At 42.9% G+C, this 19,208-nt stretch overlaps 1 protein-coding gene across 3 annotated transcripts in view; it reads right to left on the reverse strand.

Annotated features, from left to right (window-relative positions):
* Nucleotides 1–575: 575 nt before the first annotated feature.
* The window catches only part of Far2 (fatty acyl-CoA reductase 2), a 108,924-nt gene continuing 90,291 nt past the window's right edge, over nt 576–19,208 (reverse strand). For all 3 annotated transcript variants that reach the window (XM_050126493.1, XM_050126492.1, XM_050126494.1), the window contains 8 exons: nt 16,499–16,676; nt 16,191–16,235; nt 15,337–15,455; nt 14,600–14,667; nt 7,128–7,299; nt 4,000–4,129; nt 3,527–3,654; nt 576–2,500 (listed from right to left, as the gene is read on the reverse strand). In XM_050126493.1, the coding sequence (XP_049982450.1) occupies nt 2,338–2,500; nt 3,527–3,654; nt 4,000–4,129; nt 7,128–7,299; nt 14,600–14,667; nt 15,337–15,455; nt 16,191–16,235; nt 16,499–16,676 (1,003 nt within the window). In that variant the 3' untranslated portion in view covers nt 576–2,337. The remainder of the gene's footprint in view (nt 2,501–3,526; nt 3,655–3,999; nt 4,130–7,127; nt 7,300–14,599; nt 14,668–15,336; nt 15,456–16,190; nt 16,236–16,498; nt 16,677–19,208) is intronic.

Genomic DNA, 19,208 nt, shown 5'->3' on the forward strand with positions numbered 1-19,208 from the left:
GTTAACAGGGCAGGCTTTGAGGTTTCCACTCTGCCTGCAGACCAGGGTCTAGCCTTTAGGTGCTGCTCCTGCACCATGTTCCCTGTCATGATGATAATGGACTAAACCTCTGAAGCAGTAAGTATAAAAGGAAGCATTAAATGTAGAGTTGCCTTGGTCGTGGTGTCTCTAGAACAATGCTAAGACGAATGCTATTCGGGAGTTCTCTGTTTACCTCAGTGTTGGGAGTTACTCAAATGAGACGCGGTACTAGGTGAGTACAGGAGTATGAGAAGGTTTTCTCAAGTGTGTCAGCATTGGTTGCCTTAGTAGCTGTCTGGTGACTGTCATCAAGTACCATGTGGGTACAGACTAGACTAAGACATCTGTTGTATGTTCTCACTGGCCTATATTAATAGAATAAAATATAATGGTTCATGTTGGCATTTTTCACAAGACATTGTGGTTGTAATCAGCCCTCCCTTTTACCAGGACTATTTTTCAAGCATATACCTTTATACTTTTAACTCTGCACCCTATTGCTGTGCATATGTTGGGATTCATGTAATTGATTGGTCCTGGGGTGGATTTCTCAATGGTGGCAACTTTCACATAGTAACTTACTTTTCCTGTTCAAGCATTGCAAGAGAAATTTGTGCCATGTGTCAGGTGCCTCAGAACACTCATGCAAATACAGTACCGTTGGTGTGGCGGGAAAAGATGGCATCAGCGTGTAGCCTATGTTTATGTATTTCCTTTCTCTTGGAGAAGGGTTATGGGAAGAGGTGGTCAGCAGTTAAAGAACACCGAAGACAGTAATTCAAAATTTTATTTAATCAGAAGTTTAAACTAATATTCAATCCCTGGAGTTCTTGGAATGATGAAATTCAGTAGTGAATTTTTAGAACTGTTTTTTTAAATCCAGTGCTACATTTATTGTATCCATACCTGGGGTCTTTCATGTAACTCAGAAGCATCTTGCAGTTTTCTCACACAGGACACCCACAGGTGCTTTGTTCTGACTTGCAGGAGCCGTACCAGAAAGGGCTCTCCGAACATGTTCCTCATGAAGCCAAGGAAGCTCAGTACTGGGCACACTTGAGCCACCAGAATGCAAGCATCCACATATCAAATACGTGTGTGTAGTTTTCAGAAATTTGTGTGACAGTTACTTTTTAAGTCCCTCATTTAGGTGCCTCATTTGAATATTTCATGTTTTTAGCATGCAGAGATCCTGCATGTCCAGATCTCAGATATGAGCATACCTGGGGTGACGACTTAGGAATATGAGATTTGTGGATGTGTAAAGATTTTTATATGTATTTAAAATATTTAAGCAAACACTTCACCTTCTCTTTTTGAGCTCTGTACACCCGCAGTTAGTGTGTGACCGGGATGACTGAGGCACACCGACCTCAGGGTCTACAGGAACTTGCTCCTTCCAGCTTCTCACACAAAGATGAAAACTAGAACTTAATTTTATTTGAACTTTTGCTTTCCTTACTGGCAAAGGTCGGAGGGTTTCCATGGTTCTGATCTAGGAACGTCCCTCTCCCCACAGCCTTCCTGACTGATGCCTGAGTGAAGTACACTTAAATAGGAGGGCTTTGGCAACATTAGGAAATGAGGAGGAGCGGGAGAGGGTTTCCAGGACAACAGTGATGAGAACGCCTTAGGCTAAGGGATGTCAGAATTGTAAGAAGCTATGAACTTTGAAGTACTTCAAACTCCTGATGCATGTTCAGTTAAGTTCATATTTCGTGTGTAATTATCGACACCATTTGTTCCTCCTAGGGTTAAGATGTTGACCCGGTGAGAAATGGCAGATGCTGAGCCTGCTTTCTCCACCTCCCACCCCCAACTCCACCGGGACTCCAGTGTTTAAGATAGCGGGCTACTTCTATGGCACTGTGAGGGTGTTGAGCTGCCTTCCTCCGCTCACTGTGGTTGGAAGCTTTTGCCTTGGTGCTGAGCATGCTTCCCTGATTGGTACTGCCTCTCTCTAGGCTGCTTAGGTTTCTGTCATGTTTGTCCATAACTTTATAGTTGAAGTTAGTTGTGTCAGGAAGGGAAAGCTGAGTATAGGAAAAGGGGTGATCTCATGCTCTGTGATGTGTAGAGTGGTGGCGTTAAGACATACTTTGGAAGTTAGGTTTTTGTACACGTATGCAGTTAGAGGTTGACTTTCCTTCTCACGGAACCAAATTAAAAAAAAATACATTGAAGAAGTAGGAAAGGAGATGGAATGGTAGGTTTGGCTGGAAGCTTGGGTGTGCTTCTTGTTACGTCCTAGTATAAGACACAGTTTCCTGCCTGAGAGGTATCTGAGGTTCCAGATGATGGGCTGGTGCAATGTTCTTAGGCCTTGAGTGTGCTTGAGGCCCTAAAGTAGGAGATGAACTTATAACAGAAGCTCACAATGAAGAACCAGATGTTCCGCGCCATCTGAGACCTTGCGATGAGGAGGCGCCAGATGATCAGGAACAGGGCGGTGTTAAAGAGGTAGTGGATATTTCGGAGCCTGAGGAACAGAAAGAGAAGCGCAGTTAAGACAACGCCTGCACTGGGCTGTGTTGCCTGAAGTGCAACTGTGTTCCTCTGTGACCTAGTTCTTTGAGCCCAGGGATGGCTCGGTGCCCCTTTGTTTGTAGTGCCTTTCATTTTCTATTGACTAATCATGTTTTTTTCTCATGTTTTGCTAGCTTGTTATACTTCCTCCTATTTCTCTGTTTAGAGCTCTTTTTACTGGTTCCTAGGTGAATGTAGTTTTTTTTTTTTAAATGGTTCCTAGGTGAATGTAGTATTTTCAAAATACACTCTGATCTTTCGATATCAAAAATCCTCTCTGGCTAGTGGGAATGGCTGAGTAAATGCATTTTTGGAGCAAGCCTGGAACTTGAGTTGGAACTTATGTAAGGGTCAAAGGGCAGAAGTTGACCGCTCAAGAGTTGTCCTCTGACCTCCACATGCACATCTACACACAATGTACAAACACAGCTGGTAAAAGTCCTTGAAATCTTGATTGGAGGGTACACAGTGGACTTTGCAGCCTGCTTTTCAAGTGTCCTCCCTCTTAGCTGTCCGGCTACCATCTTGACTACAAACATTAGCTTTTGCAGGAATCATGACCCGAATCCTGTAACCTGTTTTTCTGGAATTTTGACTAAAAGAAGTAGGAAGGGGTTGTAAGAATTGAAGAGTAGATACATGGTTTTCAAGTTACGTAGTGTGATCTGCCATTTGGGTCTTCCTTAGGCCACATTGTGATAAGCACAAGAAGAAGCAGACGTGGGCTGAAGCCTGGCTCCAGTGTTTGTTTCCACGGACACCATTCTTTCTTAACACCTGCTTCAGGAGTGCAGTGAGATCTAAACTCAGCATTGTGTACTATAGCATAGTATGGAATGCAGAGTTTCTAATGCTCAAGAAGTGTGAGTCCAGCCTCACAGTAGGAACTTCATCAGTGTGGAATGATTTAATTCACATGCACAACTCGGTGTAAAGCAGTCAACAGTAACAACTCACACATACCAAGGAAGGTCCCTACCTTTTTAGGTGTTGCCTTGCTTTGGGAATACCAGCCAGATCCTCTTTCAGTAGATACTTCTTAACCCCCAAAACGTAATTTTCAATGTATTCAAGCCAGTTCAGCTGGCGCACATCGAAGTTGAATACCTGTGTAGCAAAAGATATTTTGGGCTTTGCACTGCCAAGCAGTCACCTTGTCTGATGTGGGTACCCAGAGCTCATCAATATAACTACACTCGCTGGCCAGTGAGCCTCCAGGACCTACCTGTCTCATCCGCCTCATCACTTCATTCAGCAGCAGGGAAGGTCTAATCACAATCCACAAACTAGCTCTCACTTCACTAAACTTGTGTCCTATGAATGCTGACATTGTCTGGTTTCCTTAGGGAGAAAAACCATCTGCCTGTGTACTCAGCTTCCCCATCAACATTACTGGTCACACAATTGTGAGTTCCCAGAGTGCACTGTCCCTGGAGTCAGAGCCACACTTACTCTTTGGTCTTCAGGACTCAGCTCTGACAGAAGCATTTCTGTGTTGTTTGTGCTCCATTCCCAACTGTGGTTGATGAAATACTCCAGCATGGAAATGGTTCTCAGGAGTCGGTTCATGAGCTTCATCATCCTGAGGGAGAGACCAGATAGCTGGTGCGGTGCCTCTTGCCCACTGCCTCTTCCTCCACAGGGAAGTTTGGCCCAGCACCATTAAGGGAGTGCAAGCCCTGGTGGGCTCATGCCAGTAATACCAGCACTGGGGAGGCTGAGGCAGGAAGGTGCATGAGATCAAGATCAGCCTGGGCTACTTACTGAGATCTAGTCCAGTAAACAGTCTTAAAAAAGCAAGACATAAAAGTGTATCCCTCTTCCCCCCAATTTCCCATAATTCTTAAGTTCCTGGGCAACACCCCTCCTCAGCTAGCTAACAACAATAACAATTTTAATATTTTGTAAAGTACACTTTCTTCATGTGAGTACTAGCAATATATCTAACAAATTGCTCATTCTCTAAAAAATGTACTTAGGGTACTAAAAGGGTTTATAAACTTCTGTGCAAGTTTGGTGCTGGAGAATTGTCTGTATTCTGTCAATCATGTTTTAAATAAATGCTGACTGGCCAGGCAGGCAATATAGGCGGGAAAACCAGACAGGAAGTAGAGGTGATGTGATGAGAACAGGAGAATTCTGGGAAGGAGGAAGTGGATTCCTCCCAGTCCTGAGCAGACCACTAAGGAAGCAGGATGTGACTTGCCAGCTGAAAAAGGTACCGAGCCATATGGCAAAAATAAATCAGAATAATGGGTTAATATAGAGATCTCTGTGTGATTTTTCTTTGGGGCTTGCCGGCTGTGGGGTACTGGGTGGGATAGAAACCCAACCAAGCAGCCCCCCTTATTGTTATACAAGTTAGAATTATCATTTCTCCTCCCCGCTTTCCATCCTAATTCTGTTAAATAAAGGAAAGCGAATGAATCTAACAGTGTCTATCAGACACTTTACAACCCCATACCCAAACACCCATCCCTTTCTCATTAGACATTTCAAAACTGAGCGAGTTATTTGCCTGAAAAGATTACTGTTTTGTTTTCATTTTGAGACAGATCTTTAGAAAGCTAATTTCTTTTTAATTATATGTTCTTAAATTTGTAAAACAAAATTGGGATCTCAGGTCTTAGTATATAAACTTTTGGCAGAGTGTTGACCATTAGCACTTGGAAAAACAAAAGCTAGTTCTAATTCATACTTAATGAAGACAGACTTAATGTTCATAATCTACTCTCTTAGACACAGTGCTGACACTTCCAGAGAATACTCTGCTGGTTTTCTTAACAGCCTTATAGGTAGCTCCTTGTCTGCATTTTTCATAATGTGGTTCATAAGCTTAAGAGGGTAGGTATTCAACTCCCATGTAGTTCTGACCAACCCCAGAGAACCTCTTCTGTTGCAATCCCATTTCCCTGTGTCCATTTCTGGCAATGGACTTTTCTAGCTCCATGCTCAGAACATGAAACAGCGCCTCTAGAAACCACCTAGGACTGATTTAGTCAGAATTTATTCATATTAACTTAAAGAAAGGTTATGTTCAAGGTCAAGTAGAAAATGCTCCAGGTAGGCCTCTGAGCTGAAAGTGGTTAAACTCAGCTTGGTACCAGAGTATAGTTAATTCTCTTTAAGACTTGTGATGCTCTAGGAATTTGGTCATATTCTTGGTTCAAGTTCCCACTAACTGTGAGACTCCTCACTGTTATCATGAGAAGTTTCTTTTTTGAAGAAGTAGATTTAAATGTTCAGAACAACGACAACAACAAAAGAACATGCTACTCTTAGCTAGAAGCCTTTTTATTTTTTTAGTTTTTCAAGACAGGGTTTCTCTGTAGCTTTGGAGCCTGTCCTGGCATAGAAGCCTTTTTAGTACGGAAAAAACAATCACAAAACCTGTAAAGAAAACCTAGAACTTAGTCATGATAGCGATTATTTCATTCTGTGTGCCTTCATATCCAATAGATAATGGTTACTCCCTCCTGTTTGTAGAAGAGAAAGTTAGGGTTTAGAAGGAAAATAAATGTACGGCTCACGACTAAACTAGTGAAGCCAAGATTTAAATCCTGGCTCCAAACTTGACCATGTCAGATCCTACAGCGTCAGACTGGTTTTATAAAAAGCCATGGAGATTATTGTGAGGCTAGTGGGTAAAGGGACTTGCTGCCAAGCCTAACAATCTGGGTTCAATTCCCAGAATGCACAGGGTAGAACCAACCTCCCTTTAAGGTGCCCCCTGACCTCTGCTCCTGTGCAGCGGTAGTATACACACAATAAATGAATGTATCACAAAACACTACCTATTGTCCAATCCAGTGCGGTTCAATTTCTCCCAAACAAAATGCGTATTAACTTTTCTTGACGTGTGTTTTTCTCTTATTTACCAAACCTTGCTTTATCCAAATGTTCCTAACCCTTCAACTTGACCTCTTTTGATGGACTTAGAAATATCTGCCTGTGTTTTTCTTCTAGTCTCTTCTGTATTGGGTAAAACTCACACAGATGTTTCCCACACAGTCACAATGCTTCCTTATGTGAGTGAGAAGCTAGGTGAGCACATAGCCTCTGTGTTGCAATTGTTCCTTGTGCTAGTCCAGAGAAGGAAAGCCCTCCCATCTCAGAAGGGGGCTGCCAAGGGACCAATCCTGTTCCTGTTCTGATTGTGATCCCAGGAATTTCCTCCTGTTGAATGTGTTATGGAGGTAGCCGGAGATACACCACCAGCTCTGCTGGGTGGTGACAGAGCTGACTTAGCTTTGGCACCTCATCTCTGTTTTCTTATCTCTAGGCATCAGTAAACCTAGTTTGTAGTAGTGGCTGTACTGTCTTGCTGTTAATATGTAGGTTCTGCCTGCCCTTAGCTTCTCTTTCGATGGCGAAAGTGTTAGATTTGAGGCTTGAAGAAGAGGTCATCATAAGACCTTGTGGTAGATGGCTACACAGCAAGCATTCAGTGTGTAAAGCTGCCGTTATTAGCGTGTGTGTCAGTCAGACATTTGTTTCCTTCAATCCTCAGCTGTAGTGAGGATTAAAGATTTTAGATTCAATGCGTTGACACTACTAGAGCTATTGTCCCAACTTCTCACCTGGGTTTCCTTCCAGTGAGCCTCAGAAAGAAGTCATAAATGATGGCTGGGGCTCGGTGACTGACAGTGTTCCAATAATAGGTGGTGAAGTTGTTGGTGGTGAAGTCAGCGTTTGGCCTTCTGAAAGCACTCTCAAACGGAATCTTTTCTATGGTCGCTAAGACCTGTAATCCTGGAGCAAAAAGAGGAGGTGATAAGTCCGAGACATATAATGTAAGTCCATTATAAGTGCAAACTGTCTGCAGCTCAGAATGACAGGCAGTGTTTACTGTATAGCATCAACAGTCTGTTTCTAAGAACATGTAGATTTTTATGCCTGGCAAGTGAACAATATGACTGCACTAAGAATGCATCCTATTTTGGTGGGGTAGGAGGTTGAGACAGGGCCTCACTATTGTAGCTAGTGGCTATCCTAAAACTCATTAGGTAGTCCAGGCCAGCCTTGAACTCACAGAGATCCACCTGTCTCTATTTCCCAAGTGTTGGGATTAAAGGTGTACACCACTATGCCTGGCCTTTTTTTTTCTTTAAAATATTTATTTATTATTTATTATGTATACAATAGTCTATCTGTGTGTATGCTGAAGGCCAGAAGAGGGCACCAGACCTCATTACAGATGGTTGTGAGCCACCATGTGGTTGCTGGGAATTGAACTCAGGACCTTTGGAAGAGCAGGCAATGCTCTTAACCACTGAGCCATCTCTCCAGCCCCTGCCTGGCCTTTTCTTTAAACATTTACTTTCAAATACTTGGAGAAGTTTCTTATTCAATATAAGGACAGGCTATTCAGAAGGATCTTCATTCTAGGTTCTCAAGTCTACTCTGAAAGGTCAGAAACAGAAGCTGGGAGGATCCCTTGCAGGTTAAATGTCCTTAACATGTTCTTAACAAAGGCTTGCATAAAAGTATAAACATGGATTTCTTTGTATGTAGTGTTATTTTGTTTGTAATCTAACAAAAAAGGCTTGCCTGAAGCTCAGAGTGCGGACTAAACCTCTAGTTAGCCATAGAGGCCAGGCAGTGGTGACAAATACCTTTATAGCACTCAGGACAGGCAGACAAATCTCTCTAAATTCAAGGCTACCCTGGGCTACACAAGATTGATCCAGTCTAAAAGAGAATTAGAGCCAGGCAGTGGTGACTCACACCTTTAATCCCAGCACTAGGGAGGTGGAGAGGAATACAAGGAGGGAGGAAACAGGAGCTCAGATGCAGTCTGAGGAGTTGTAGAGACAGATGGAGTTTGAGCATGTAATCTGAGAATTCATAGAGACAGAGTTGCCCCTTTAGTCTGAGCATTAGTAGAGGTAAGAATTCTAGTGACTGACCTCTCTACTTCTCTGATCCTTCAGCTTTTACCCCTAATATCTGACTCCCAAGTTTTTATTATTAAGAACAATTAGATTTTGTGCTACATTTGTGTGGTTCACTTTAGATACCACAGCTTCTTTTGCTTTGATATTCTTGTTTTTCTATGTGTATATTTGGCTCAGTTTATTGCTAGTAGAATTTTTATAATTGCCTTTTCAAAATTTTTAGATTAGTTTAGTTTACATCTTTAATATAGATTCAATAGTTTTTATAGCATTCATTTAAATTCAATTTTGACCTAATTGGATCTTTTCAAAAATGCAGTTCATTATTCAATTGATAAAGTTATCAGTTATTGTGGTAATTTGATTATTGCGTCTTTGAAAATACATCATCAAGAAACAAACGTGTAAAATATAGCTATTCCTGGTTAGCTTTAACTCAGAGGCAGTTAATTGAAAAGTTTTTTGAATTAGAGTGTCTTGTAGGCATGTCTCTAGGGGATTTTCTTGATTGTTAATTGATACAGGAGGCCCAGCCCACTGTGGGCAGCAGCATCCCTGGTTTGGTGGTTTGAGTAAGAATGGTCCCATAGGCTCATAGATTCTAATGCTTAGTCATTAGAGAGAGGTGCTACTTGAGAAGGAATAGGAGTTGTGGCCTTATTGGAGTAGCTATAGCCTTGTTGGAGGAAGGGGTTGGGGGAAGAAGGGTGGTCTTCGAAGTGCCTCTCTCTCTTCCTGCTGTCTGCAGAGCTGGGTGTAGAACTCTCAGCTACTTCTTCTATTTGCATAATCCATGCTTCCCAGCATGATGATAACGGACTAAACCTCTGAAACTGTAAGCCAGTCCCAGTTAAATCTTTCTTAGATAAGAGTTGCTGTGGCCATGGTGCCTCTTAACAGCAATAGAACAGTGACTAAGATACCTGGGCAGGTGGTTCTGAACTGTATAAGAAAGTTAAGCACAGTCTGTGTAGATGAGAAAGCACCCTTCTTCCATGGTGTCTGTTGTGCTTTCATTGACCGTGAGTGAGTTCCTTGGTCAGAAGTAACGCTCTGTAGAATAAATAGCAAGCAGGCCTGCATTCAATTTTCAGCTTGAGTTCCTGCTCTGCCTTCTCAATGATGGGCCATAATCTGAATTGTAAACAAAACTTATTCTCCCTCTAAGTTGATTTTGGTCAGTGTGTTTTATCAAGGTAACACAAATGAAATCACAGCATGGAATTTAAGAGACAACTACACTTGAAAGAGCCAAACACAGGAGATTCTGACATTAGCGCCGACCTTCTCATCTATGCGTCTGCATGTTTGCTGCACATTTTCATTTTTATGTAATCAACACTCACATTTAACAGCTCTAAAACTGACCTCTTGATATTCCCACGGCTAACTGTCCTTTCCTGACATGTTTCATAACACTTTCTATCTCTAGATGATAGTTGTTTTTTTCAGTAAGCCAGCCAGAACCTTTGGGATTATCTTGATCCTCCCCTTTTTTCAACAACTCTCCTAACAGTGCAAATGAAAATATTGGCCTTCCCCTTGAAAAGAATCCAGCATCATCATTTGCTGTGTTGCGATGGGTAGGAGCTGCCCCTGTTCTTGGAATATTGGGGTAGTGTCACCCCGGACTCTACTGAAGCTCTTGTCGCCCAGCAGTCTGCTCTCCATACAGCAGCTAGGATGAATCTTTGAAAATGTTACTCGGAATTTACCTTTTTTATAGAATCCTCTGATGGACCCTCTTATTTGGAGGGAAGCCAAACTCTTAGTTCAGTTGTTAAGACCTTGTAACATCTCTATCTTCTTACATAGAAAGAAAATGCTCACCATGGAGACGGCCTTGCAGGATCTGCCTTCATCTTACTCCTATGCCCATCATTCTGGGTATATTTACTAGCCTTTTCCCTTTGGTTGTTTCCGCTCTAGACAAGGTGGCTCTCCTGTCTTTGAATATGAATAAAGAGCTTTTGTACTGTTCCTTCAGCCTACAGGACACCACTTCCCTCAGGTCTCTGCCAAGATGTCTGTCCCCTTACCAGAGCTATTTCCTTGGCCTTCACACAGGCAAGCGTCCTTTTACCCCATTCTCTGTTTCTTCAAGCACTTAGCCATATCTGATGTATAAATGTTCTTTTGTGCCTACTTAGATCTTGAGAAACGGCTGCCCGGGAGTTGGTGCTCAGTCAATACTTTTGGAATGAGTGCATGAGTATTTCAGCGATGCACAATAACTTTCTGTTTCCTAAGTCTATCTTGACTCCTAGGTTTTTTCACAGTGACCTCATGTCACCAAAACAATTTTTAGGGCATTTCAGATTTTCATGCTAAGAGGCAATTAACCTGTGATAGTTGAGCTGGGTATAAGATCAATATACTAGTCATTTTCATGTTTTCCCAGTAACCATTAGAAAATGTATTCTTTATAAAGATTCCATTAATTGTTAACAAAATGTATACATTTCCTAGATCCTATGTATAAATCTGATAATGCCTAAGAACTATATGGAAATAATTTTTTCTTGAAGGGCATTAACAGAGGTAACTAAATAGGGAGATGTTGCATGTTCACCCACTCAACTGACAATCATTCTGCATTACCACTTGAAACTACAAATGTTCAACCTATGGTGACATCACTAGTGGGTCCAGCTAGAAGTATTTAGATCACTTCTAATAGCCCTGTCATGAAACATTTAATAAAATGAGTTTCAAACTCAACAAATTTGAATTAGTGGGGAGTGAAATGACCAATTTTAATTTGTTGTATTGAGCTCCTTGTGTAGAGGCTTGGCGCTGGATGGAGGACATGACAAGCTAAGCTTATCTGCTGTGGCGTGAGGGGCTGGGAAGAATTTCTGTCAAGTATTTATCGTTCCTGAAAAGGCATTCCTCAAGTTACAGCCTATCATACAACAAACCACAGGGTGTTGGCTGTTCCGCAGCACTGTTCCCCGGATGGCACCACTGAAGCGTGTAGAGAGAATTACTAACACAGGGAAGCCGTGTCACTGGGAACTCATACCACAGAGGTTGGCTGAACTGCCTTCTGAACTTTCTGGCATCATTAGGTATTTAAGTTTGTTCCCATGGATCCTGGGCATTGAATAGATCTAGTCCTTTATGTTTGGACAGTATGTGTTGGTTTGAATAAGAATAGCTCATATTCACCAGGTAGGTAGTGGTACTATTGGAAAGGATTAGGAGGTATGAAATAACTGGAGTAGGTGTGGCCTTCTTGCAGTAACTGTGTCACTGGGGGGAGGGGGTAGCCCACGGCAGGCCCAGGCTTGCTCTCTCCCTGCTTCTCTCCTCCCTCTCTCTGCCTGGGGGTTAGGATGTAGCTCTCTGCTACTTCCCTGGCACCATGCCTGGCACCATGCTCGATAATGGACGGAGCCCCCAATTAAATGCTTTAAAAAAAAAAAAAAGGAAGAAGAAAAAAGAATTGTCTTGGCCATGGTGTCATGACAAAAAAGCAGTGACTAAGACAGAAGTTGCTACCCAGGACTAGGTTATTGCTGTGACAGGGCTGACCATGCTATTTGTTGAGGAATATGGAAGTCCTTTGCACTTTGGACTAGAAAAGTGATTGGACACTTTAAATGTGGCTCAATGGGTCGTCATAGTAGAAGCATGGAAGACAGTGCTGAGGGTGAGTTGAACTGTTTGGGCTCAGCTCAAGAAGTTTCAGAGGGGAAGAAGTTAGTAAATAGCCTAGAGGCCATTCTAGTGACATTTTGGTAAAGAATGTGGTTGCTTTCTTCTCTTGTCCTAAAACATTTGCTAGATGGAAGAGTTTTGGATTAATGGCATTGGCAGAGGCAATTTCAAGACAGCCCAGAATATTGACTGTGTCCCATGGTTACTAGTGGTCTCTCTCGTGCAGATCTACAATGAAAAGGAGCCAGTGGGGCAAAGAGAAATATAAAATGTACAGTTGGAAGAGAAAAGGATCACCAAAGTCCAGTGCTCAAGGAGAGGAAAGACTCAAGAGAAACCTAATGTTAGAGGGAGTAAAGGGAGTGGTGACCTCAGCGCAAGACCCCATCCAGCTAAACTTCCAACTTGTGCAAAGGAACTAAAGCTTAAGCAAACATCGAAGGAAACTGTGGAAAACAGAAGGCTGATGGAAAAGAAACTGAACGGGGGCCCTTGTCCCAGTCTCCACAGTAGCAGAAGTCGGCTTCAGCCACATGGTTCTGGCTTTAGAGTCAGGAATATAAAAAAGAGGTCATGGAATCTGTCAGTATCTAAGGAAAGCCATCAGGCCAAGACTGTGGTAGGGGTGCCCCTGCATACAGGCCAAGAGAGGCCACTGTGTGCAGCAGTGAAGGTGAAGCCTGGATTGTGTTGGAGACTCCAAGATACTGGAGATGCCTGAATCATGGGAACCTACCAAAGAGAGCTGTATACTCAGTGTGGAACCAGCCCAAGGAAGAGAAGTGTATCGTAGTCAACACAGCTGAAAGGAGCTGGAGATCTGAAGAACACTTTTGACATCAGAGATGGGGTCTTGGTCTTGCTTTGGTTCAGTATTTTCTTACTATGCTCCCTTTCCTCCCCTCTGGGATGGTAATGTATATACTATGCCATTGTATATTGAAAATATGTAATCTGCTTTTTTCATTTTGATTTTATAAGGGTGATAGTTAAAGAGACTGTCATGAGTCCCAAAACAGACTTTGAACTTTGGACTTTTAAACGACGTTGAGATTGAAAGACTATGAGGACTTTTGAAATGAAATTAAATGTGTTTTTGCATTATGATATGACTAGAAGCTTATGGGGACCTGGGAGTGGAATGTGGTGGTTTGGATAAGAATGGCCCCATAGGCGTAAATATTTGAATATGTAGGTAATTGTGTGTATATATGTGTGTCTCTGTGTAGGTAGTTATGTCTATATATGTGTATCTGTGTATAGGTAATTATGTGTATATATGTGTGTCTGTGTGTAGGTAGTTGGTGTGTCTGTGTGTAGGTAGTTGGTGTGTCTGTGTGTAGGTAGTTGGTGTGTCTGTGTGTAGGTAGTTGTGTGTAGTGTATATATGTGTGTCTGTGTGTAGGTAATTGTGTGTATATATGTGTGTCTGTGTGTAGGTAGTTATGTCTATATATGTGTATCTGTGTGTAGGTAGTTGTGTGTATATATGTGTGTCTGTGTGTAGGTAGTTGTGTGTATATATGTGTGTCTGTGTGTAGGTAGTTGTGTGTATATATGTGTGTCTGTGTGTAGGTGCATTTGAGTAAAGGACTTGCAGAGGCCAGAAGGAGGCATCAGATCCTCTGGAGCTGGAGTTAGAGGCAGTTGTGAGTCAACCGATGTGGGTGCTGCCAACCAAACTGGCTTTTCTGCAAGCGTAGTACCTGCTCTTACCTGTGGGCCATCTCTCCTGCCCTGAGTTTACAATATCTTATTTGCTTATACTAATATCAATTTATATGGGTGGGATCTTAGATATCTTCTGTTACTGATGTCAAAGCAGATTTCTTACTATTTTGAAATCAATTCTGATTTAGATATATGATCTAAATAATTGGGTTTATGATGAAAGGAATTTGATCACAGAGAATTCAACTTTGCAAGCACAAATAGCACAGTGTGTGTGCTCTGAGTGGGAAGCAGAATACTATCACAGCTAGAGAGCCAGAAATCTCAGACTCGAGCAAGGAATCAAACTCCTGAGTCAACAAAGGCAGGCGGATCCCTAGATGGATGAGATCTGTCACCAACAAAACACTTTTAGCATTGCAGGTACTGCACAGTTGGGGCAGGGCAGGGGCTGGCAGCTGTGCAAATGGATGAACAACACACTGCTCCATTACAGGTGGGCTGTGAGGTGACCTTTCTGAAATGGTCACGGTGAGCGAGGTGTGTGTATGGGGGAGTGCAGATCACCATCAGCATTGTTCATCTTTGCCAGCTTTGCTTGATTTCGTTGTTGTTTCTAAAGTCTCCTCTAAGACTGTACCATGTAATCACGCATACGTTCCCATGGTCCACTGTATGTTCTTGTTGACTATAACACATTTACAATCTATAGAGATTTTTCTCTCTTTATGCCTGGTTTTGTTTTATTATGACTTCCTCCCACACCGTGTTTTCCCTGGCCAACAGAGGTAGGTGTTTGCTTATATATGAAAGGCACTCACCCATTTTATACCAGTTACAGGGGTTGAAATTCCCAGATGTGGAATGGTAGATTAATGTTGATTTAGGTCTGGAAGATAAGAGGAAAGTAAAACAAATGCAATCACACTGATAACTAATGAGAAATAAAGGAATGTTAACACCGAGGTAGGCATCAAAGTCCCTGTTGGTACTGCGATCCACATAGACTCTCAGATTCTGTTCTTGCTTTGGGTTGATAAGAAAAACGAAAAAAGAAAGAGAAAGTACACACATCAATATGTCAAATAGGTGTGACCTGTGGAACACGCTTGCATGCCTGAGTTCACATGGGAAAAGTGCATTCCTGTCTTTCACTCACAGAGTCACGATCACACCGTCTCCCTAGCCATTACTTCATGTCAGCAAATTTCCTGTCTTATCTCTTGGCATTTTCCAGCAAATAAACAGCAGTGTAACAAAAAATAGGAACCGTGCTGCCTTTTCACCAGCTAGGTGAATTTACTTTAAGGTCCTGAATAGAAAGAGAAGCTTTTTGGTTATTCAAAAATTCCATGGTAAGTGGTTTAATAGCAAATTATTTTATGACCCGCCAAGTGTTAATCGGTATTCATACACCTTAGCCTATATAGGAAAGTCTATTGGGAATTCCGAGACACTGGAGCAAGCCTGTCCTACCACTCTGGAGGCCTGCAGACGGAAGGTGTGACCGCCATTGCTTTCCCCGTCCCCTCTCAGAAGCTCGTGTAAGCATGCTTACCTGTGAACTGCGGTATACCATCCCACCGCTATGGTGAGATTGACCACTGTGTCCACTGGAATCACGTCTGCCACTGCCATGGGAGTAGCTTTTATGGACCGAAGAAATCCTTTTCCCGTCTGCTCAGGAGAGATGGAGCATAGGATATAAACCAGGTGTAAAGTCACAGTCGGGACTAGCAGCTTTGTGTCAGAAAGAGGGTGGAAAGTCAGAAGCCTCTTTCTGTTCCCTGAATGCTTTTGTTCCTTTCCCCAGGACAGTTTAGATGGGAGTAAAAATCATTTGAACGTGGGCTAGAATCAGTTTTATTACAGAGCATAATAGCACAATGACTCGAATTCCACTCATATTTTTTGGAGACACCAGCTTGTGCGTTTTAATGTCAAGCATCCCATAATCTTTGGCATAAGGTTTTTTTTTTTTTTTTTTTTTTTTGTCTTGAAGTTCTGATCCATCTGGCTCTCTGAGGTCTGGGATTACAGGTGTGAGCTGCCCCACACACTCAGTGCTGGGGGTGATTCTCAGGGTTTTAAGTGTGCTAGACCAAGCACCCTACCTACTGAGCCACAGAAGGCTAATATTTTTTCTTTATACATGATTCACTGTAGTAGTTCAAGCCATTAATAAGGCAATGAAAAGAAAATACCTCCACCTTGTGGGAACCCAAGGGAAATTTTCAGCGTGCAGACATTTCCCAAGTAAAACTCTGGAATAGCAACTGAGCACATCAGTAGCCTCTGTCCTGAAGGTCAAAGCTCTAGATAAGCTCCTTCCTTATCACCACACAAGGTGGACACCAAGGTCTCCGGTACACTATCCATTTCAAGGGATTATTTTCCCATCTCTGTACATACCGCAATAATGATTCCACTGGGTCCGTTTAAATTATCAACCCAACCCTGGAAAGAAAGATCTCAGTTGGTTACACTTTTCAGAAAACTGTTACCCTTGGACAGCCCAGCCTGTGCACGCATGTGTCCGTGTGTGCACCCACACATCCATTTGTAATACTAACTGATTGGTCATAAAGAATGCAGGGGAAGAGAAGGAAAAGGGAGAGTGGGAGAAGGGGTGAGTAAAAGGAGGAGGAAGAGAAGAGCGATCAGAAAGACGTGGTTCCTACGGCACCCGGACTGAAGCAAAGAAGGAGAAGTGTGCTCACCGGGAAAGGCTCCTGCCAGGTTGCTCCCACTATGGACGGCCTGATGATAGCCACATTCAGGTTTCCACTCTCTTGCTGTACCACCATCTCTCCCAAGGCTTTGGTGTAGGTGTACGTATTGGGCCGGTCCCCAATCAGCTTGGGAGTGATCTCGTCGATGATAGAGTCATCTAGCCATCTAAAAGCAGAGGGAAAAAAAATTCTAGCAACATCCACAGCACAAGAGAACAATAAATAAGAGGCACAGCCAATCAAACTAAACTTCCACCTTCTGACTTGAATCTTGGAGACCATCACCTCAGGGTCGCAAGGACAAGTATATATGTTCAAATCATTCCTTCTCCTTCTGTCTTAGTTAAAGTATGCTCCTCTCCCCTATTTTCACAGATACGCAATTCACTGCTTCACAGGCCACTCCTATCTAGTTGACTCCTACAGTCTCACTAGTGTGTCCACTAAACACGTGTGTGAGTGCCAACCCGTGTCCCACAGCAAGCCAGTCCTCCCCAGCTCAGGGGGTCCTCCTCCACTGAAGTCTTGTACCAGTCTTAAACCTGCAGTTCTTAGTTTTTACAATTCCACTGTCTCCATAAAGCAGTTACATTTGGCAGACGTAATTCTCACATACTCTGAGGATTTGTTTAGAATATACGCTAATGACTTCGTGACTGCTGGGGGTTTTGCAGTGACTCTGGCGTGGAAGAGTCCAGAGTTCTGAGGAAGCACCAATCGCACAGCTACTGGGTAGCTCCACTTGGAGGTGACAGGCGTCACCAGAGCATCCGCCTAACTGAAAACAGTCTAGAAAAGTTGTAATAATTCCATGTTTACTAATGTTATCGTCACGTAAACATCTAGTGCTTCTCTTAGGTAGCAGAGTTATTTTGTACATTATGGATATAATTTAAATTTTCAGACTGCCTGAATATGTTTAAGTAATCGTTTTTAAAATATTTAAAACTATATTTTTCTTGCGTGTGTAACGGGGGGAGTGTGCCTTTGCCAGTTCATCTCCTCCGTCACTTGCATCCTGGGGACTGAACTCAAGTCAGCAGACCAGGTGGGGGTGCTTTGATCCACTGAGTCATCTTGCCAGTCCTGCCTGTGCAGTTAGTTCTTCACCAACACGTTTAGTGTGTGTGTTCTTATTTTATAGGAGGACGCCTAACTGTACAATTCTGACTGTAGAAAACATTAGCAGTTACCCTTCCACATTTAGGACAAGTGGTTAAACACTGTGTCTGATAATATGTATTCAGTCAGGACTGCATTTTAATCCATCTCATTGACAGCGGGGTAGAATACAAAGGCTGGCCATAATGGTTCCATTTTCCTTCCTTTTCTGCTGTTAATACTGAATATAACCTGGACACCCAGACACCACTGGGTTGAATATAGAAAGGTAGAGAAACCCCTAGAATTGAAACAACTCCAAGCACACAGAGAAATAGAGGGCATTAAATTACACGACGGCAGGAGATGTCCCCGTGTGTGAAGTCCTTGTCATGCAAGTGTTGGGCAGTAGAGTTTAGATCCCAAGAACCCACATAAGCCAACGTAGTGGCCTCTCTGTAATAGCAGCATGGGGGAGGCAGAGACAGGCTCCCGGGAACAAGGTGTCCTGCTAGACTAATCCTATCAGCAAGCTCCAAGTCAGCCAAGAGACTTCACCTTGCTGTATACTCTGGAGGTTACTGAGAAAAGTAGATATTTAGCATCAACTTTGGGCATCCTTAGGCACCCATATGTGTGTATATGCATCTCTGTGCTCACAAATGTGAACATGCATACATGCACATTGTACACACATACACATGTCAAAAAGAATTTAGTGACCACACGGGGATTGGAAGAGTGATAGATAAGGCAGGACCACCCCCGATTCCACTTGTTATCCTAAGGAAACTGGTTTGAATATAACCTATGCTTATCCTCATGTGTACTTTAAACAATCTTGATTACCTATAACATGGAGCATACTGTAACACAGTATGCATGTTTGTTGTACCGTGTGTAGAGTAATGACCAAAAGCTCGCAGCGGTTCAGTGCAAGCACAGATATTCAGATTAGCAGGGGCTTGGCTGAGAAGTCACAGATGCGGAGGGTAGCTGCACGGGTCTCACTTCATCTCATTTGTAGGCAGGTCGTGAATTGACCGACCCAAGATCACTTTTCCTATGCCAATACAAATTACAGAAACCAAGTCTAGTTTCTGCAAGGCTGCAAGGAAAAACAATTTCAGGGGAACCTAGAACCCACAATTTAGGGGAACACGGGAACCTAGAACCCACAGGGAGCCGATGCCACACCACAAGGAATGGCTGCTCACTACAAAGGGTTATAGCTGAGGGCTCTACCAAGTGTCTTAGAGAATATCGGCTCCGTAGATTCCTAGGGATGCGGGTAGGAAAGCTTATTGCATGTGCCCCGCACCTCAGTTTCTTCCGTGGACCCATGTATTCTGTTCTTGCTCCCTCCATTTTCCCCTGGAAAGATGGTTGGTTATATCTGTTCTAATTCTTGGGTTGTGAGGACAAGCATGGCTGTACGTACCTATAAACGAATGCAACAGAGCTCTCTCTTTTTCCCCATCCCACCCCTCTATCCGCTTTCATTCCCAGTGCTAGGGATTAAACCCAGGGCTTTGCACACACTCCACTCCCAGGCCAGTGGTGGCATTGTGTTTTAATAAAGTTGATTTTAAAGTAA

This window comes from Alexandromys fortis, unplaced genomic scaffold (genome assembly GCF_014885135.2).
Source record: "Alexandromys fortis isolate MF-2015 unplaced genomic scaffold, M_Fortis_MF-2015_v1.1 scaffold_260, whole genome shotgun sequence".
NCBI lineage: Eukaryota > Metazoa > Chordata > Mammalia > Rodentia > Cricetidae > Alexandromys > Alexandromys fortis.